The sequence below is a fragment of the Heptranchias perlo genome, chromosome 13, assembly GCF_035084215.1.
Source record: "Heptranchias perlo isolate sHepPer1 chromosome 13, sHepPer1.hap1, whole genome shotgun sequence".
Taxonomy (NCBI): Eukaryota; Metazoa; Chordata; class Chondrichthyes; order Hexanchiformes; family Hexanchidae; genus Heptranchias; species Heptranchias perlo.
The window spans coordinates 35,002,185-35,024,311 of NC_090337.1; the positions used below are offsets into that span (position 1 = coordinate 35,002,185).

The 22,127-nt window shown below is 44.1% G+C and overlaps 1 protein-coding gene across 2 annotated transcripts in view; it reads right to left on the bottom strand.

The window, feature by feature from the left end:
• LOC137331491 (mitofusin-2-like) overlaps positions 1-22,127 on the bottom strand; it is an 82,193-nt gene that overhangs the window by 40,676 nt on the left and 19,390 nt on the right. For both annotated transcript variants that reach the window (XM_067995313.1, XM_067995312.1), the window contains exons 2-9: positions 19,921-20,042; positions 18,630-18,765; positions 17,242-17,404; positions 11,437-11,561; positions 11,117-11,225; positions 10,487-10,594; positions 10,056-10,209; positions 9,004-9,071 (exon numbers count right to left, since the gene is read on the bottom strand). In XM_067995313.1, the coding sequence (XP_067851414.1) occupies positions 9,004-9,071; positions 10,056-10,209; positions 10,487-10,594; positions 11,117-11,225; positions 11,437-11,561; positions 17,242-17,404; positions 18,630-18,765; positions 19,921-20,035 (978 nt within the window). In that variant the 5' untranslated portion in view covers positions 20,036-20,042. The remainder of the gene's footprint in view (positions 1-9,003; positions 9,072-10,055; positions 10,210-10,486; positions 10,595-11,116; positions 11,226-11,436; positions 11,562-17,241; positions 17,405-18,629; positions 18,766-19,920; positions 20,043-22,127) is intronic.

A 22,127-nucleotide genomic window follows, 5' to 3' on the forward strand; every position in this document is an offset into this window, starting at 1 on the left:
GCAAGTTTAACCATTGTTTTGCACTTTAATTTTCTGGTTATAGTCATTTCTTTTTTGTCTGTTCCCCTATCTCATCCCCTTTAACTACCTGCTGAACCTCTATTCTTTCCTCCCCCTCTCCTGCCAACCCCTCCTCCCAATGTACCTCACACTGGTGGCAGTTGCTCTTCAAAAATGCTTACAATTGCAGCGAAAGAAAATAATGAGTCAAAAACTGGATGGTGTCTAATGGACTGAACTATTCACAACTATCTGAACCCACTTATATCCTCAAGGGGGTTCTGATGAAGGGTGTACACCCAAAATATTAACTTGCCTCTTCTCCTAACAGATGCTGACTGACCAGAGGCCGTATTTCCAGCATTTTCTGTTTTTATTTCAGAAATCCAGCATTTGCCATTTCCCCCCCTATTATTTGTATGTTCACATTACAACAGCTTCAAGCTCCAAACAATTTAAATTGTCAGAATATCCTGCTAAGATCAACCTACATAGTTTTGGTAATGAGTAAAATTAATGTTGGTACCTTACTTTGGATGAGATATGGACATTTTCAAATTATAAAATCAAACTTTACATTTATTATACCAATGCCAACTTTACTTTGAGACTGTTCTGTGCATCAAAATTATGTAAATTTTACAAATGATTTCCTTCCAATTAATAAAAAAAACTAGTCATGGGATACTAGCATACAAATACTTAATGCATTTGTTTGAACTTTCTGTGCTACTTTATTTTAAATGGATTATCTCTTCTGCTAAAATAGCAAAGAAATGAATTTCAGCTGAATGCATTAAGCATTTCTATACTAGTATCCCAAGAATAATTTAAGATATATGCTTGAAAAAAGTCTACCAGAATTGAACCAAAGCAATAAGCACCATGACTTTCTGCCTATCCTGGTTTATGGTTCATTTCCAACAACGTTCACCTGAGGAAGGAGGAAGCCTCCGAAAGCTTGTGAATTTAAAATAAAATTCTGGACTATAACTTGGTGTTGTAAAATTGTTTACAATTATCCTGGTTTACGTAGCCCAGGAGTACAATATGCACGACAGCATATCCAAAATTTGCTTTCCTAGCTATGCTTATAAATAGACTGCTCTATTACTATCCTTAGTGTAAACGAGGGATGGGGATAACCAGTGCATGTCAAGTATACTTATCCACAGCAACTTTTCAATAAAGACAATAAAACAAAAAGTTAAAAAAACAAGGACGAAAACAAGAATACGATAACAGAAAGGAAAGTATTAGTAAAGTAAAACTGCATTTGTAACAGCACCTCACCGAAGCAGGTCTAGACTTCAGCAATGAATACAAAAGGTTGATCGTTAATAAAGCACACACTATATTAAGGAACATTAGGTTACAGCTGTAGGAGAGAAGAAGCAGCTTCTCAAAGAGAAACTGAGACATGGTTAGGTAAGATGCTAATCAACAATTTAACATTGTACAGAGTTTTTCAAAAAAAGAACAAAACAATGAAAGTGGAAGATAATGTGCTTCATTTTAAGCTCTACATTGGCCAGATATAACAGATTTCAAGAAAGGATTTTCTGAACACAATCTTGAACACAGCTGTTCCAAACCATACAAGCAGGGGATGAACTGAGTGTATAAGGGAATTGTTAAGCTACCATACTTTTATGAGTTGCATTATGTATCCTGTATCAATTTTTTAAAAATTCTAAAATGTCAGAGAAAAGCTACTTTGTACAGGTTTTATTTCCAGAAGTTGAAATTTAAATCTACATTGTACATCAACATAGGGTACTACAGCTTTGCCGTTCATATATGAAACATCAAAATCTATTGTTGAATATTTAAAAGAGGTTTACAAAGTTGTTGCAAACATGTATGCACATCATTAACCATGGACGCCGTGTGTTTTTATGAGGTTACTATTGAAAACATTACTTTTAACCCTTTGACATTATAACCTGAAAATTCTTATTCCTGGGCAAATCAGGGGCAAATGGTACATTGCAAGTGACTAATTGTGCATGGCTGTTTACTCTTGATATTTGGAATTTGCATACATTGTGCATATACTGGCTGCCAAACAAAGCAATCTCAAGTTCAACAGCAGAGGAGGATTTAAATGACCCCAGCAGCCATTTAAACTGCAGCATTCTCACCTGAAATAGAAGAGAGGGGCTTGCACTTGAAATTTTCTGGAAAATAAGGTTTCTCACCGGCTTACCACTAGATTTAATGAAATTATGCTGAAGCTGCTGCAAGAAGCCAGGGAAGGATAGCTGTCCTCTGACACCGAAGAGCATCCTTCACAGAAATGATTGGCGCAGCAAGCCTGGCAGAAAATAACTGACAGGGTCATTGCTGTCTGCACCACCTGGAGGATCTGGATCCAAGTACACAGAAAATGGCAAACCTGAAGACAGCCGCCTAACTAAAGCAGTAGAAGAGCTTCCAATTCCAAGTGTGCATTCCACAAAGTGCTCTCTCATAACCTGTTACTCATTTCCTGCTGCCCATCCAAAGCATTGATCAATCTTACAACTTTTTGAATGCTAACCATGCATGGGCATACTGCAGCAATGCACAAATACAAGCTTCAACTAAGATCTGAAACAGTTGTCACTCTGAACTCCTAAAAGGTGTTTCACACTGCAAATCTTTGCAACACAATCTAACTGCATAATTCAGGTTCATTTGCTGACAGACAGCATAGGTTGCAGGTTGGATATATATTGATCATTACACGTGCTTAAACTTACAACACCTCAAGACTACACTGTTGCTTGCAAGACAAGATGACACACAATAAATGGAACCAGACCCAAACCGGAGAAGGGTGCGCAAAATGCAAACCGACAGATTGAGAAAGCCACCCTAGACATAACTGGCTAAGAGAACAGTGAGGGAGCAGGGGAGGGTGCAGCCGGAGCCATATCCCACCACCACCCATAAAGCTCAGTGCTCATTATCATACTCCTCGTCATGTTTGATCAGTAAATGGCATACATTCAACCACAAACATCACAAACAGAATAGAGCAATGCAAGAACTGTGTGAAGATATCTTGGAGACAGCAATGTAACTTCTGTTTTTGTAGAGATGCCGGTGATGGACTGGGGTGCACAAATGTAAGGAATCTCACAACACCAGGTTATAGTCCAACAGTTTTATTTGAAAATCACAAGCTTTCGGAGATTATCTCCTTCGTCAGGTGAGTGAGTGAAGGAGATACTTCACGGAGATTATCTCCTTCGTCACTCACCTGACGAAGGAGATAATCTCCGAAAGCTTGTGATTTTCAAATAAAACTGTTGGACTATAACCTGGTGTTGTAAGATTCCTTACATCTGTTTTTGTAGACCTGGAACAATGGTCTCCCAGTGGCTTGAACAAGCAAGCACCTGCATCACTATCATCAACAGTCACAAGCACCAACACAGCTTACACACAGCCCAAAAGATGTAGATAGTGAACTTATGTAGGCAGTACCCTGTTAAGTCACAACACATGGGTGAGGAGGAGCAGATAGGGTGGCAGAGGAGGAGCAGAGCATGTTTCTCCTCTTTCGCTGCTCCTGGCCCCACAAAAATAAAAATTTCCTGGGCCGTTTTGTGACCAGCCTCCAGCAGTCCCTTTTAAAGCCATTGGTTAGCGAGCTCAACACCTAGTACAAATGAGTTGCACCTGAAATTGCAATTGGTGTGTTACGACCAGCATAGGACTCTAATTTGCGCATTTAAGTAGCCTTACGCCTGTTTCAGGCAGGCAGGCTGCTTGCCCATTTACAGGCCCGCCTGAAAATTTCATCAGGTGGGCCTTGAGCATCAATCAGGCAACCGAGGTTTCTCCCCAATTTTCAACTGCCAACTGTCCATTTTCCATAAGAAACAGGTGGCTGGCAGTTGATAATCGCCCACTTTCTTTCTGACTGTGGAGAATATGGTAACAGTACAGCAAACAATGGCTACTGATGTTCATTGAGGAAGTGCAGAGGACAGTACTCACAGAAGGTACTCGGTGCCACTTTTTCCGTGCCATGCAGACAGGGGGGTTCCTTAAAGGGACTGCTCAGACACTTGAACGTTTCTAGGATGAGCGACTGGTGAACCTGACTTCCTGGCTGCACTACAGCCTCTTCGGAATAGATTTGAACTTTCATCGCCGGATGGAAAACTGGCGGAAGCGGATTGGCTGTTCATTATACACCCACCCAATCTTCCTTTTAATTGACTTTAATGGAAAGGAAATTCAGCATATATAACACCGGGGGGGGGGAGATCTACTACTGCCTGGCATGTAAATTAAAATCAATCCCTTAGACCATATGTACTCTGTTCTCGATTGCAGGATGGCCTTCTCCTCCTTCTTAGGCCTCTTTATATTGAAAAGTTATGAAGCATGCAGCGATATCCTTGGAGATCTTGCAGGCCTGTATTGTGGGGCACTTCCTGATCTATCCAGAAATTTAAGCACTGTTCAAGACGCCAACGACATGTTCTTTAGTGATCCTAATGGCCAAATGGGCCTCATTGTTATCTGTTTCTGTACGTGGCACAAGGTGTCATTAGCAGTGGTCAAAGTGTGTAGCATTATTCTCAGAGGACCCATCCTTCCACTCTTCCTCCTCAGAGGAGAGGTAACTGCCCTCGACATCAAGGCAACATTTGACTGAGTATGGCACCAAGGAGCCCTAGCAAAATGAAGATGAGTGGGGGGTGGGGGTGGTACCCTCCAGTGGCTGGAGGCATACCTGACACACAGGAGGATGGCTGTGATGATGGCTATGGTTGATGGAGATCAATAGGAACATAGGAACAGGAGTAAGTCATTCAGCCCCTCGAGCCTGTTCCGCCATTCAATTGGATCCTAGCTGACCTGTACCTCAAACCCATTTACCCGTCTTTGCTCCATTTCCTTTGATACCCTTACCCAACATAAACCTATTGATGTCAGACTTGACAGTTTTAATTGATCCAGCATCCACAGCCTCTTCGGAGAAGAAAGTTCCATATTTCTACTATCCTCTGTGTGAAGAAGTGCTTCCTGATTTCACCCCTGAATGGCCTGACTCTAATTTTAAGATTATGCCCCCTTGTTCTGGATTACACCAGCAGAGAAAATAGTTTCCCTTTCCTTATCTACTCTATCAAATCCGTTTATCATTTTAAATATCTCGATTGGACAATCACAATAACCCCAGGAAATTACTGTAGGAATTACTCAGCAAAGTGCCCTTTGTCCAACCATCTTCAGCTGCTTTATCAATGAGCTTCCCTCCATCATAAGGTCAGGGGTGGGGCTGATCACTGAGAAATTCTGCTATGTTCAGCTCCACCGATAATGAAACAGCTTTTGACAGCCTATAGCACGACTTGGAAAGCATCCAGGCTTGCGCTGACAAATGGCAGGTAACAACTGTGTCACCTCAGTATCAGGCAATGATCTCCAACAAAAAAAGGCTCAACCACTCCCCTGACCTTCGATGGCACCGCCACCATTAGTTAAAAGAGGAGGAAGAAACTAGCCAAGTAGCCACAGGTCAGTGAGTTTAACATCTGTAATGGGACAAGTGCTAGAACCCATAATCAGGGACAAAATAAATGAGCACTTGGTTTTGTCAGTATTGTTTTGTGAAAGATAGGTCATACTGACAGTCACTGATGCAGTGGATACAGGGTAATCATTGGATGCTTTATATATGGATTTTCAGAAGGTATTTGATAAGGTTCCACACGAGACTGCTACCAAAAATTCTGGTGTGGATAGAAAACTGTTTGAGAGGTAGGAAGCAGAGCATTGGCATGAAGGACATTCTTGAACTGGGAGACAAATAGGGCTTGATATTAGGAGGGCTGCAGGTTCGCGGTGGGGGGGGCAACCGGGCGCGTGAGTAACGCACCCGGTGAAATCAGTCTGCCCCGCGCGTGATCGCAGCCTAATTGGATCCACTTACCTGTTCTTCCGGGTTCCCCGCTGCTGAGCTGCGCGTCGGGCGGACTGCGCATGCGCAGTAAGCTCTGTCAGCTGGAGGAGCTCTATTTAAAGGGGCAGTCCTCCACTGACTGATGCTGCAACAAATAGGAAAAATTACAGCATGGAGCAGCCCAGGGGGAAGGCTGCTCCAGTTTAATGATGCCTCACTCCAGGTATCATTGGATGGGGTGAGGAGGAGGGGGAGGACAGAGATCTTCCCCCCGGCGGGCGGGACGAAGCCGCCTGCCTCTGCCACTAGGAAGGCCTGGCTCGAGGTGGCAGAGGAGGTCACCTGCACCACCAACATATCGCCCACCTGCATACAATGCAGGAGGCGCTCCAATGACCTCAGTAGGTCAGCCAAAGTGAGTACACTTACTCATTCCTCTACACTCCGTCTGCAAAATCACCGCCACCACCCCACATCTCCTTCTGCACTGCCAACACTACTCTGTCACATCACCCCTCACACCCACTCAAACCTCATCTTCATCTTACCTGCACTTACTCACCTCGCCAGTACTCATCCCGCCACTACCACTCAACCCAATCCTCATACAATCTCATGGCTCTATCTCATACTCACCCTCTCATGCATCTCTTTCACGGTCAGCCTCACTCAACCTGCCACTACCTGTGCTGCAGCCACAGGGCATGCATCACATATGTGCAGTAGGCAGCGTAAGGCAAACGTGTTGTGAGCATGAAGGGGATGCACAAGGGTGTTTGAGGGTTTGTCATGGTTTTTACCTATATTTAATTTCTGACCAACTCACATTACATATTATATTGGCATCACTACTGCCACGTCTTTGCGAATCTTGTCTGGTTTGTGCGATAATGCCCTTTCCTGAGGATCACAATGAAGACCCACAACTGATGCCACCCATTGTGTCACTGCAGAGTGGGTGTAGGTGTATTTGCAGGGCTCTTTTGTGCAGACGACTGAGACACGTCGGCGATGTCCCCGGTGGCACCCTGGAAGGATGCGGAGGAGAAGTTGTTGAGGGCAGTGGTAACTTTGACAGCGACAGGTAAGAAGATGGTGCTCGGGCCAGCTGGGAGCAGCTCGGCATGAAAGAGGCTGCAGATGTCCACGACTACATGTCGAGTGACTCTGAGCCTCCGTGTGCACTGCTGCTCAGAGGTCCAGGAAGCTGAGCCTCGGTCTGTGGACCCTGTGGCGAGGGTAGTGCCCTCTGTGACGCATCTCTCTCTGCGGTTGCCCTCCCTCCTGCTGTGCAGGTGGATGTGTCACAGCACTCTGTTGTGGAGCTCCACGTGTCAGAGGTGGACGGCTTGGCCGGCGAGGTCATAACTGCAGCTACGGCGGCCCCCATTCGGAAGATGTACATCTGAGGGGGTCCGCAAGGTAGGTACATGTCTCTGGACCCCGGGGTAAGTGTGCAAGTTGGTGAATTTGATTGTCAGGAGGAGGGTGGTGGAGGCCAAACTTTGTCCCAAGTGACAGAGTGGCCTCCTGCAATGAGTGAGGGTCTCCCCCCCCCCCCCCCCACCACCTGTCAAATGGACCTTTGCAGCTGCCACAGGCTGATAGCTGCAACACGTCCATTTCAACTTGGAGTGTTTCCCCCCAGTACGGGAAACAGTCCCAGTTGTTTCTAAAATCCCACCCCTCCTGACATATTCCCTTAATCAGGTCTGTTAATGACCTGAAATAGCAAGATAAATACTGTCAAGTCGCACCCCGCCGGCTTTAATTGCCTGCGGGAGTCCCACATGCGGGGGCTGCACGCGCACGTCAGCGCGTCTGTGGGGAACCCAGAAGTGGGCAGGTTGGAGCCGGGCTCCCGACCCGCTCCAGGATTCCCCGATTTTCGGAGCCCCCCCCGCCAGGAACGCACCCGATAGCGGGTGCTAATATCGGGCCCATAGTGTCCTCAGCCTTTCCCGCTTTCTTTAAAATAAATTCAGGTTTGCAGATGATACTAAGCCAAGAGTTACAGCAAATTGCAAAGAGAGTAGAAAATTGCAAAAGGACATAGATAAAGTGATTGGACAGAACAATGCAGATGCTATTTAACAAAACAAAGTATAAGGTAATACACTTGACAGATAGGAGTACAGTCTAAATGGAAAAGCACCAAGAGGTTAGATGAACAAAGGGATTTAGGGGTCCTGGTATACACATCATTAAAATCTAGCTCACAAAGTAATCAAAAAGGCTAACAGTGTGCTTAGTTTCAACACAAGAGGTACGGGGTAGATTTTTGTCTTCAGCGCCTGGGGGTTAAGTAACACCTTGGACGAGCGCAGAAAGGAAAATCTGGTGGGGAGTGCTGCACACAGGTAACAGAACCCATCTAACTTTCTTTCTATTGAAATTAATGGAAAGAAAAGCCAGTGAGCTCTGTAAAAGCCAAATGGTCTATTCCTGTTCCCATGCAAACATGCAATTATAATAAGAGTCTACAGCACTGTGCTCAGAAGGCAAGAGTCACAAGTGCAGGAACCTGTGAATTGCTGTCCCTGCCCACACAATTTCTGCCTCCTGCTGGCATAACATGGTATGCTGATCAGGAATTACAAAACAGCTTACATTACAAAACAACTTAAGTTTTTGTTTTTTGTTACCTTTATTCAAAATCAAACTGTATTTAGAATGTCACACATCAGTTTTTGTTATTTTCATTAATACCACATTTAAAATGTCTAAAGTTTGATTTATCTCCACTTAGTAAAATCTCAGTTTACAGTATTCATCTCACAAAGTCTGAACTGTAAGCCAAACTTTTTAAGGAAGCAATGCTTACTTCATGAAAGCACAACTTAAGCTTGAGGGGTTGCAACATTATTAAAGCAATAAATGTGTGTTTATAGTATAGATAAGGTGAATCAGTATAAACATGTAGAAATTCTTCTGCATTCACACCTTCAAATAGTAATTCTATACTAATCTGCTGAGAATTTTTTTGTTGGGTGACAAATTCCTCTACTTCATTTTAGGAACATACCAGAAAGTGCTTTCAACATAAAACGTATTAATAGTATGGGGCAATAATAAGATGGCTGCCTGTCATTTACCTCAAATTGTCGCTCAAAATTCTGAAATTCAAAAAGCCTAGCCTGGAATCCATCTGCTAGTGCACCACCTGTAAACCAAAATGCAAAATCATCAGGTAGTTTTTAAATACTTCATCATAAATACATTGGACAGCAAAAATAGATCAACAAAACATAATTATCTAAGTAGCCAATTTGTCTTATATCAGGCAGTGTTAAAGTAAGAACATAAGAAATGGGAGCAGGAGCAGGCCACATGGCCCCTCGAGCCTGCTCCGCCATTCAATCAGGTCGTGGCTGATCTTCGACCTCAACTCCACTTTCCTGCCCGATCCCCATATCCCCAGTAAGAATAAACTACAAAGATTGATTTCACTGACTTGTCAGTCAAGAACATTTCCTGAAAAGAGACTGAGAATTCCAGATATGCTATCAATTAATGCAATCCCAATGATCTTCTACTTCTACTACTACAGCATCTTTAGCATAGAAAAACATCCCAAGTCACTGCAGAGGCACAAGGTAAAAAAGGCACACTTTGTGGTTTATAGATATCTCTACAAATAGCCTTCAAATGGCACCATTCGTCTCTCGGCCAACAATGTTGGTAGGTTTGTTAACCTACTGTTAAAGCAGTGGTTTTAAACTTTTCTGTACTGGCTACCCCATGAATAAACTGACACATAACAATGGACCCCCTGCAAATACTGAAACCTTCCTGTCAACGCCCATCCTAACTTCCAAAAAACAGCGTTAGCTACTCAAAGGAAGTACACAGTAATAGGAATGTCAGTAAGCCAACAAATACTGAAAAAGTACAAAAATCTGATGAGATATCAATAGAAATCTGATAACTTTGTGGACCCTCTGGGATTCCATCGTGTAAAACCTAGGGTCCTGGAGCCCCAGTTTGAAAACCTGTCATAAAGGTTAGAAAAAGCACATCTCAGAATTTTGCCTTTAAGAAAAAAAAGAGGAGGACTGGCAGATGTAGCAGCAAAATAATGTCTAAGACTTCTCCAATACTTATGGAGATTCACTGATTTAAAAAGTAAATATACCACAGCACTTACCACCTTCTGGCATTCCTTGTGCTTTGTGAATTCTGGCATTTACAGCCTCCTTGGCAGAAACAAAAAATATGCGATTCTCAGCCTGTGCATAATCCACTACTCCAAGCTCATCCACAAGGAAGCTAACGCAGCGGTCAGTATGTTGCTGACGCACCTGAATTGTAAAGGCGATATGGATTCATACTCGGGCAAAATTAAACAAAAATTAGGTACAACTATTATTTTCCATTTTATCATATATATGTGTGATTGCAACAGTATATACAAAATGATAACGTAATATGCTTACACAATTTTACATTTAAGCAACTACATTTTATATTGTAGCATGGTCAATAAAAGGACTATATGTCAGCAGTGTGTCATATTCAGACTCAATTTTTCAACTCTATAATAAATCATTAGAATTACAGTGTACAACAAGAACTTACTTCATCCATGTATTCTGGTTCAGAAGCAGAAGCATCCCAACGATTATTCAGGATGAAAATATTAGGCTTGGAAAGTCGTTCATTGACCTTATGAAAAAATTGTTTCTCCTGAAAGTGACATAACTTTATATTTAGAAATATTCTGAATTCAAAGTTTCCTTTAAAATTTCAGAATCTAATTTTGAATACAAGCTCAAATAACAGATTTAATGTTAGTTATTAAGCTGTGTAATGTTTTGATACTGAATTAACTTATATTCAATTATGTCTATGAATGTTTGAATACAGGCATTGTTTAAAACTACATGGGAAGCATACTAGCAACTTTCAGCTGGAGGTAGTATGAAGCAGGTAAATGAGTATTAAAACAGATTGGTACACAGCTTCAGTGTTTGTTGTAGTAAGCAATTCAACCTGAAGTTTTATTTATATGACTAGTACACACCTGCTGTATATTATAATTTTCAACAATTGCTAAATTATTTTTATTCACACATTTTGATGAAAGTCCTCTAAGTGGCACTTGGGAAGGAAACAGGTGGAAATACTTAGAAAGGAACAATTTTTTAGGAAATTACTTTTAAACTGTGTTAATTCTTCATTTTGTCAAGTGCAAAAACATGCACTTACAGTTTGCATAAGTGTTGATTCTGAATTTGCCACCAATACAAAGACATCAGCATCCAGACAGAACTTGTCAATCCAGCTATCCAGCTCTGTGGTGACATCAGTGCCAGGGCTATAGAAAGAAACACCAGTTAGACTTGAAATAAAAAGTATCTAATATACTAACATCTCAAAAATTCAACAAAGTAGTTTGTAATTTTTTTTTACAAATAAATGCTACTGACACAATAAAGCAGAAGCCAGACACTATTTAAATGTTTCAAATAATGAGAGGTGTTTTTTGTTTCTATTCAGCTGTAGTAGAAAATAAAGCTATATCAGACCTGTCCACTAACACCAAATCATCTCGAAGAAGAGCACATTTTGATTTTGGCCAAAAAACACGGACTAGACATCCAGCATCCAAGTATTCATTCTGATGCAGAGCATGTGCCAGCTGGTTCACAGTCTAAAAACACAGAAGTATAGATTACAGCATTGTCAATAGTTATGCTACATTTGTATAAAACTCTGGTTAGACCACATCTGAAGTGCTGCATTCAGTTCTGGGCACCACACCTCAGGAAGGATATTCTGGCCTTGGAGGGGGGCCAGCGTAGGTTCACCAGAATGATACCGGGGCTAAAAGGGTTAAATTGTGAGGAAAGGTTGCATAGACTAAGCTTGTGTTCCCTCGAGTATAGAAGATTAAGGGGTGATATAACTGAAGTACTTAAGATGATTAAAGGATTTGATAGGGTAATTGAGAGAATCTATTTCCTCTGGTGGGGGAATCACCTTAAAATTAGAGCTAGGCTGTTCTGGGGTGATGTCAGGAAGCACTTCTTCACACAAAGGGTAGTGGAAATCTGGAACTCTCTCCCTCAAAAAGCTGTCGAGGCTAGGTCAATTGAAAATTTCAAAACTGAGATTGATAAATTTTTGTTAGGAAAGGATATTAAGGGATATGGAACCAAGACAGGTAAATGGAGTTAAGATACAGATCAGCCATGATCTAATTGAATGGTGGAATGGGCTCGAGGTGCTGAATGGCCCATTCCTGTTCCTAATAAGAAAAATAATTCTGTAATAGCACAGAGAGAAAGGAATCAGATAGAAATGAAGAGGAAAAACACTTCAACATCCAGATTGTTTCATATTAATAATTCACATATTAAAATCACCTGGTTCCTAAGATTTTTCAAGAACTTCCTAACTATTCACACTAACATAACCTAGCTCAACTGCTTCATGTCAATACAAACCTTCCACCTCATTACCCGCATGCCCTACTTACCCCACCTCATAATACATCACACATACCTGAACTACCTAATTACCTCCAAACTTGCATGCTACTTTCACCACCCAATGTCCTCTTAAGCCATCGCACCAAATCAACTCTTCAAACTTGTCATTTCAATCTTCAACCTCTAACTCTCCTTCAAATTCCACTGTAACTCTCTGTTTCTCATTCATATCTCCTCCTATATAGACTCCCCTACCATATCCATTCCACCATCGTCGTTATCTCAAGGCTCTCCCTCTCACCAAGTCCCACAAACTTCTCCAAGATCTTAATCTCTCATATCACCACTGTCCATACCCTCCTCCAATATGATTGCATTGCACCAAATGCCCATGGAAGCTTCTCCCCAAGGTCCTTTACTACACCTCACTTTTAACCTACTTCTCAAATGTCACGCACTCGCATCATGACACCTCTGCCACTGTCAACTTGCTTGCCCCCATCACCTTTGTATTCAACAATGCCCTTGATTCCAGCAAAATAACCACTCTCATCCTGCCGTTCCCACGGTACAACCTCCATTTTTGCTTCTTCAAGTCAGAGGGGCGCAAACTTAACGTAACTGGTGCCCAACTGGCCCAACCATTTATTGCCAGATCTGGCTTCACCATATCAAGCATTACTCTGTTGCACTCTCCTTAGCCAAACCTCTACCACAGGCTCTAGTCAATTCATCTAGAATCACTTCAGGTACCTGTCACCCTGCCAAAACACGATCCATTCTCCCAAGGCCAACACTAAAAACTCTTCTTTCCTCACCTCTTAGTTCAATTGCAGTCTAGAAATTATAGTCATCTGGCCTGAAAATTGGATCACCCTAAAACAGACGTGGGGATCACGGTATGCGATTGCTCCGTGCCTGTTCAAAGTGATGCAAGCAGCACATTACATTCATGCTGCTTGCTATTTTAAATGATTGCAGAGTGCAGGCAGTGCCACCTGCGCTGTTGATTGGCTGCTGCATCAGCAGGGGACACCGATATTAGAGGATGGAGATGGGACGGTAGTTTGCAAGAACAGAGGGGTCAAAGGTGATTTTTTTTTGAGGAGGGGGGTGATGGCGGCAGAATTGAAGGGGAGGGGACAATACCCAAGGAGAGGGAACCGTTAACAATATCGGGCCAGGAAGGGAAGATGGCTGGTCAGCAGTTTGGTGGGAATAAGGTCGAGGGAGCAGAAGGTGGGTCTCGTGGACGACGAGCTCAGAGAAAGATGCAAATTCAGGGCTAGGGCAGAGGGAAACCATAGGGGAAGTTTAGCTTGGGGGGCTAGGGGAAGGGAGGAAAGTGGCAGAGGCAGCTGAACGGATGGTCTCAATCTTAGCGACAAAGTAGTGCATGGGCTCCTCACACTTCTTGTTGGAGGGGAGGATGGAAGAGGCAGGTGAGAGGAGTTTAAGATGACAGTTTGTAGTGAAGAGAAGCCGGGGGTTATCTTTGCATTCCAGGATGATCCTGGAATAGTGAGCAGTTTTGGCAGAGGAGAGCAGGACCGGATAGTGCTTTATGTGGTCCAGCCAGATCTGGTGACGAATGGCTAAACCAGTTGTCCGCCATACACGTTCAAGTCTGCGTCCCTTGGACTTAAGGGAGCGGAGATGAGGGCCGTACCAGGGGGAACAAACAGGGTGGGAGAGATTAATGGTTTTAATGGGGACAAAAGCATACTTCCTTCATCCAGCTCTGTGAGATTACCCTGACATGGTTCCATTCTTACCTATTCAAATTTAGCCAGTGCATCTCCAGCAAAGGCCTCTCCTCTCTCCCACATACTGTCACCTTGGGTCCCCCAAAGATCTATTTTTGGCCCCCTCCTCTTCCTCATCTACATGCTGCTCCTCAGGAACATCATTCACAGGCACAGGACCAACTTTCACATGTATGCTGACAACACCGACCTCTACCTCTCCACCACCTTTGCTCAACCCAATAACTGCCTTTGTGCTTCAACATGCAGTCTTGAATGAGTCTTACTCCAGTTCAAAACTGGGAAGGACCAAAGGCATGGTCTTTGGCTCCTACCATAAACTCCACTCCCTTACCAACAATTCCATCCTGTCCAATGTCTCAAGATGTTTGCAATCTTAGTGCCCTGTTCAACCACAAGTTGAGCTTTAAACACCATAGGCTTAATCTTAGAGGGCAATTGCGGGTGCGTTGGGGGTGGGGGGGCTCTGAAAATCGCGGAAATCCTGTTCAGGTTCAGAAACCGACTCCAACCCGCTGACTTCTGAGTTTCCCAGGGACCCACCTGTGTGCACGCTGGCGACCCGAAAATGGAAGTCCTGCCGGCAATTAAAGCTGGTGGGATGACGGTTAAAGAGCCAAATGTACCTCATTGAGGTACTTTACCTGTGACAGATGAAGGGATTAGAACGATTTTTAACTTACCTGGGCGGCTTGCCCACCGCTTCTGATTCACGCCTGGCCGGATCAGGGAAAAAGAAACTAAATAAATTACATAAAACACCATAGAAGGAAGCTAAAACACAAAATGAACCTACCGTTGCACCCTGCTCCGATATCCGGTGTATTCCTCCCGATCTTCCCCTCGTCACCCCCGATCTTCCACTCTCCCCCCCCCCCCCCCCCCCCCGATCCTCCCCCCCCCCTCCCCGATCTTCCACCCTCCCACCCTCCCCGATCTTCCACCCTCCCCGATCTTCCACCCTCCCCGATCTTCCACCCTCCCCCCCTCCCCGATCTTCCACCCTCCCCGATCTTCCACCCTCCCCGATCTTCCACCCTCCCCGATCTTCCACCCTCCCCGATCTTCCACCCTCCCCGATCTTCCACCCTCCCCGATCTTCCACCCTCCCCGATCTTCCACCCTCCCCGATCTTCCACCCTCCCCGATCTTCCACCCTCCCCGATCTTCCACCCTCCCCGATCTTCCACCCTCCCCGATCTTCCACCCTCCCCGATCTTCCACCCTCCCCCCCCCGATCTTCCACTCTCCCCGATCTTCCACTCTCCCCGATCTTCCACTCTCCCCGATCTTCCACTCTCCCCGATCTTCCACTCTCCCCGATCTTCCACTCTCCCCCCCCCCTCCCCGATCTTCCACTCTCCCCCCCCTCCCCGATCTTCCACTCTCCCCCCCCCTCCCCGATCTTCCACTCTCCCCCCCCCTCCCCGATCTTCCACTCTCCCCCCCCTCCCCGATCTTCCACTCTCCCCCACCTCCCCGATCTTCCACTCTCCCTCCCCCCTCCCCGATCTTCCACTCTCCCCCCCTCCCCGATCTTCCACTCTCCCCCCCTCCCCGATCTTCCACTCTTCCCCCCCTCCCCGATCTTCCACTCTTCCCCCCCTCCCCGATCTTCCGATCTTCCACCCTCCCCGATCTTCCACCCTCCCCGATCTTCCACCCTCCCCGATCTTCCACCCTCCCCGATCTTCCACCCTCCCCGATCTTCCACCCTCCCCGATCTTCCACCCTCCCCGATCTTCCACCCTCCCCCCCCCGATCTTCCACCCTCCCCCCCCCGATCTTCCACTCTCCCCCCCCCTCCCCGATCTTACACTCTCCCCCCCCCTCCCCGATCTTCCTCTCTTCCCCCCCCCTCCCCGATCTTCCACTCTCCCTATCTTCCACTCTCCCCTACCACCCCCCATCTTCCACTCTCCCCTACCACCCCCCATCTTCCACACTCCCCCACCCGCCCCCCATCTTCCACTCTCTCCCCCCACCCAATCTTCCATTCCAGCGCCGGATGACGTCTCGCGCACTCTCTCTTTCTCTCTCCTCCTCCACCCCCTACCCCTCTGACAGCAGCCAGCCTGTCAATCACCCTTCACCGCACCCCCCGCTGCCAACCTTCCATCATTGCAAAATCAACCGCCATATCCAAGACTGCTTACTTCCAACTTCATAATACTGCCTATCTCCATCTCAGCCTTTCTGCCACTAAACCTTTGTAAATGTCTTTGTCCCTATTTGTCTGATTATTTTTCTTTGTGACCCTTGCACTAGTCTCATTTGTTGCAACTCCACACTCTTCTGTATGTTTGCCAATGTCTCTTTATGGTCCTCTCATTTCTGTACTCAAGTTCTATTTCTCACTTTTTTTTAAAGCCCAGGGTGCACAATAGATCAGTAGCCAATATACACTGGGTTAGAGGTGAGCATAGGTATCAGGCAGGGTAGCTGACCAGAGGCCGCTGGGACATACATAGACGAGAGTGAAAACGGGGAGCTGGAGACTCAGGCTGGAAGGGAGTGAAACTGGGACTGAAGCCAGAGCCAGGAGGAAAGCATGGGGGTCAGGTTTGGGAACAGTCACTGGGGCTGAGTAATCTTGGGTGGGGAGTGGGGGCGGCGGTGGCTCGGCACTGGCGAGGGGGTCTGAGTGCATATTGGGGAGCCAACCAATGTGCTCTGAAAGATTGGCTGGTAATCGAGATGGGTGTTATACTGTACAGCTAACATATCAGGTCAAGAGAGCAGCTACATTGGGCGGGGGGAAGAGGTGGGGTGGGGGGGGAGGGTGAGAATGGGAGAGGGAAGAAAAGCTGTGCTGGGGGCAATACAGAAGCCACATTCTTCTATTCATCTGTAAATGCTATGGCATATGTTGGTGTGCAATTCTACAGGTACTGGCAGCCTAACACCTCGCCCAGATAACCACTCTTCATGTGTAATCGTAGGTGGAGATGTAAAATTGCAAAATGAGGAAATAAGAGAAAACTACTATATAAATAGTGGCATATTCACAAGACATATCTAAAAAGTTGCATTTTTTTAAAATTCAACTTTGACAATATTTGATTTAATTCCTACCAATCTCTCAACACCCACACATTCCCAGTACCATGTAGCTCCACACACAGGTCCTTACTTTCACATTCTTCTTTTCCTCAGAGTCCTCAGTCATCAAATAAGCTTTGTCCCCATCTGTTCCTTCAACGCTGAGGAAGCAGTTGGTTGTGTGTCCAATGCCACTGGGCAGTACCTTGTCCCATAGCATAGCATTGATCACAGTACTCTTTCCATTACTTGTTCTGTGACAAATTCAAAACAGAATAACTTCAAAAAGTGGTTTCTTCCAAAATCAGTTATCCAGAAAACTCCTAAATAAATGTCTGAATACAGAAAACAGTACCCCAATGGTCAACAACTTATTTCAGTATTAGAATGGTGTTAAAGACAGGAACGGGAAGAGAGCGACTGCAGAATTCATAACTATTTTCAAAAAGTATGGTCAGTGGTTCCAGACTAGAAGAAAATAAAACGTTACTGCTACAGGTTCTGGCATAGATATAGTATCCTGCCTAGCATTACCTAGGGTTCAAGATCATCACAGCAATATTTTAGGCAGTCCATTTTTCCATTTGGATCTCCTTTAAGGACTTCAATGAAACATTGTTGCTTTCACTTCTTCAATGCTAGAGTCTTCATGTCCCTCGCAAGTCTAACTAGACTCTACCATCACTTTGATAGCTCTACCCTTAACTTTTCATCTATCAACATTTTTAGCCCTACTCTCTCCTCTAACCTCAAATAGAACTACATCATCATCACCTTTCACAAAAAACATTTTTTTCTCCTTCAACAACTGCTAATGTTCTATAAAGGTCAAGTCCATCATACATTTCAATATTGTTCCTGTATCTGGGAAAGTTCTGCTAACACCTCTCTCACACTCTTGGACAAGATATAAGAAATAAGCTTGCCATCTGATAGGTGGTCCTTTTCTCATCTCTAGCCGCAAACCTTTCGCACTGTGTCACAACTTTTCTTGTGCGAATGTCTCTCTATTTATCAATACTACTGTGGTGATTCTCTGCTAACCTTTCTTTTGATCCTCCGGAGCTCCAAACACTGTGGCTTACATGCTGTTCCTCCATTCTCTCAGTGTTGAAATCAAGATTATCAAAGTATCTCCTACCCTGACTCATTCTTTCCCTTGACCACAAAACTATGAAACTAATTATTTCCTGCAAGTCTTTTTTCCCTCTTACAAACCCAAAAGCTTGTAAAACCCAAGCTAGTCATCACCTAATCATTATTTCTTGATTTATCTACTCTGCGCTCCTACCTTTCTGAATTTTGGTATACTGCCATACACCTTCGCCAAGGTTTCTCAGTTAAAAAAGATCATTTGCTGCTAGTCAGAGGTGCATATTTGCTCCAGTGAAAAATATGATCCATGTTTGTACTAGGCAATAAATCAGTTAATCATTATCAATAGTATAAGTAATAGTGTAAGAATAGCTTGCCTCTCACCTCCCGAAAAAGGCCACCTTCATGTGCCTACGTGCCAGCACCTCACTGATTCCAGCTACTTTAGTAGCAAACATTTCTATCTCTGACAACTGCTGTTGGGTTGTTATCTTCTCCAGTCCTTCGTTCTGATGGGATTCTAAAAGATTCAAACCATCATGGAGAGATTTAACAAAAACAACTTGCATTCATATAATGCCTTTAACATAGTAAAATGTCCCAAGGCACTTCAGAGGGGTAACCAGACAAAAATTGACACTGAGCCAAAGAAGGAGACATTAGGACAGGTGAGCAAAAGCTTGGTCAAAGAAGTAGGTTTTAAAGGAGCATCTTAAAAGGAGAGAGAGGTGGAGAGGTTTAGGGAGGGAATTCCATAGCTTGGGACCTAGACAGCAGAAGGCAGGGCCACGAATGGTGGGGCGAGAGAAGTCGGTGATGCACAACAGACCAGAATTGGATGAATGTAGAGTTGTCACAGATTACAGATATAGGGAGGGGTGAGGCCATGGAGGAATTTGAACACTAGGATAAGAATTTTAAATTTGAGGCATTGGTGGACCAGGAGCCAATGTAGGTCAGCGAACAGAGGGGTGATGGGTAAACGGGACTTGGTGCAAGTTAGGATACAGGCAGCAGAGGATGAGCTCAAATTTATGGAGGGTGGAAGGTGGGAGGCTGGCCAGGTGAGCATTGGAGTAGTGAGTTTGGAGGTAACAAAACCATGGATGAGGGTTTCAGCAGCAGATGGGGTGAGGCAGGGTTGGAGACAGGCTATATTATGGAGGTGGAAGTAGTCAGTCTTAGTGATGGAGAGGATATAGGGTCAGGAGCTCAACTCAGGGCCAAATAGGACGCCGAGGTTGCAAACAGACTGGTTCAGCCTGAGATAGTGGCCAGGGAGGGAGATGGAATCGGAAATGGAGTTTGTGGCGTGGGCCGAAGACAATGGCTTCGCTCTTCCCAATGTTTAATTGGGGGACATTTCTGCTCATCCAGTACTGGATGTCGGACGAGCAGCATGACAACACCGAGGCAGTGGAGGAGTCGAGAAGTTACAACAGTCCACAGACAGCACTTGCCACTGTTCCAACCTTTGTGCCAGAGCAATCCCACAGTACAAACTAAACACATTTATTGTCTACTGTTCAATTACCATAAACCACTCACAATGTTATGAACAACACAGCTGTAGGTTATTGTGCCTAGGATATGTGGTTCAACAGCTGTTATCTTTTGTAATGAGTTGACAACTATTGTTTAACATCTACAAAAACACTGGTAATTGATGTCTTACCTTCAATAAAGCTTGCCCCTTCATTAACATATTCCAACAGCTGATCAAAGATTGTATTAATCTTCTTTTTAGCCTGTACAAAGTGCTTCAGTGGAGATGAACTTGTGTCTGCCATGGTTTAACTGTATACAAAGCTCAATAGTGTTACTAAAGGTAAATTATTTTTTAAAAATGACTAGATTTAAACAATTCTACAAAATCTATTTTTAGGTTCAGGTTTTGGAGCGTCACAATCATCTTATCTGGGTACAATTTGGCTGCTACTACAGATAGGATTTGCTCTTGGGTAGCACATCCTGGTTTGATGCTTTTAACATACATCAACCGTTGACCTGATCACCACCATTAGACTTCTAGCCTCAAATGGCTAAAAAAAAATGTTTTTGGAGCCTACGCTCAGCCAGAGGCCAATATTTTTGAGGTGTGTTTCAGTACCAAAATTTCAGCGCAAAGGCTCAGTAAAAAACTTTTTAAAACACAAAAAGGAAATGGAAATGTTAGAATAGGTTATATTCATTGAAAAAAACACAGGGTTAAATACATTGTAAAAGCATATAAAGAATGGAGAAATGAAAGACAGGGTGAGTAGAAGTAAAATCAAGAACACTTTTTAAGAGCATAATTAGAAAGTACAAGAACAAGAAAAGTCTATTCAGCCTAAAAGCCCGTTCCTTCCACAGAACACATACAATCAACTTTTTACTGGACCCTCTCCCACCAAGTTAATCTGCTAATGGAAAGTTTTGCATAAATTATTTATTCTCAAAAGTAATGAAGCAAAATACATATTTTTATAGCACACTCATGTAGACAACGATGTCAGGGCAATTTATGTTGAGAAGATAAAACGGTGGAGCTGAGCAGGAGGGAAAATGGAAAAGATTACGTGATGGGAGGAGGATTTTCTGGGGATTTTTTTTTATTATTCGTTCATGGGATGTGGGCGTCGCTTGCAAGGCCAGCATTTATTGCTCATCCCTAATTGCCCTCGCGGAGGTAATGAAAGCAGGGAGGAAAGTGACAAAGGAAAGGGAACTCTAGAATGTAGGGGCATTGTGGATGGAAGAGACTGCCGATGATGGAACAGAAGTACGAGACTGAAGGAATAACCTAGTGTTAGGAGGAACAGAAGATGCATACAAAGTCATATGGATGGAGATCATTAAGATAGTGCACAGCAAGGCCATGAAGGTATTTGAAAGCAAGAATGACTATTTTGAAAATTGAATCGCTGAAACAGAGGGAGCCAGAATAATTTGAAAATGGTGGGGGTGATGGAAATACAGCATCTTGAGTGAGAGAATTCAGGCCACAGCATTCTAAACAAATTGTAATTTGTGCAGAATGGAGGCCAACTACAAGAGCATTAAGGAAATTGAATTTTGACGGTCATAAAAGTATGGACCAAAGCTTTGACAGCAGTAGGGAGAAGTTGGGCAATGTTGGGGAGGTGGAAGAAAACAATTCTGCTAACAGAATGGAGATGCAGCAGGAAGTTCAGCTTGGAAACAAGCAGTAAACTGAAGTTCTGCACACCTCTTGATTTGTGACAATCCTGGAGGGGATGAACTCAAGGCAAGAAGTATATAAGTACAGATGGAAGTGGAGAGGATGGTTTTGGTTTTGCAGACACTTAAGTGTCAGCACTGTTAATCATTCACTATTAGATCTGGCTTTACCATCTCAAGCAATCTGTGCCTCCCTCTCTATGACCAAATTATCCTACTATTCCAGGTTCAACTTGGAGCGTAAGGATAATCCCAGGCTCTTCTCAATTTATCTTTCTGTTGCTTTCTCCACAACCCTCACCAGGTTTTGCTCTTGAATGAGACCAACCTCCTGCTCTCTTGATTCCCTACCTACCCAATTCCTGATGTTTTCAAACCTGGAGCTGGTCAATATCACTGATTAGGCCTCAGCTGGAGTATTGTGTCCAATTTAGGAAGAATGTTAAGCCTTGGAGAGGGTGCAGAGGGGACTTATTAGAATTATGTCAGGATGAGGGACTTCAGTTATGTGGAGAGACTAGAGAAGCTAGGATTGCTCTCCTTAGAGCAGAGAAGGTTAAGGGGAGATTTAACAGAGCTTTTCAAAATGAAGAAGGTTTTGATATAAGGATAAACTGTTTCCACTGGCAGGAGGGTCAATAACCAGAGAACATAGTTTTAAGGTAATTGGCAAAAGAAACAGGGGAGATGAGAAGTATT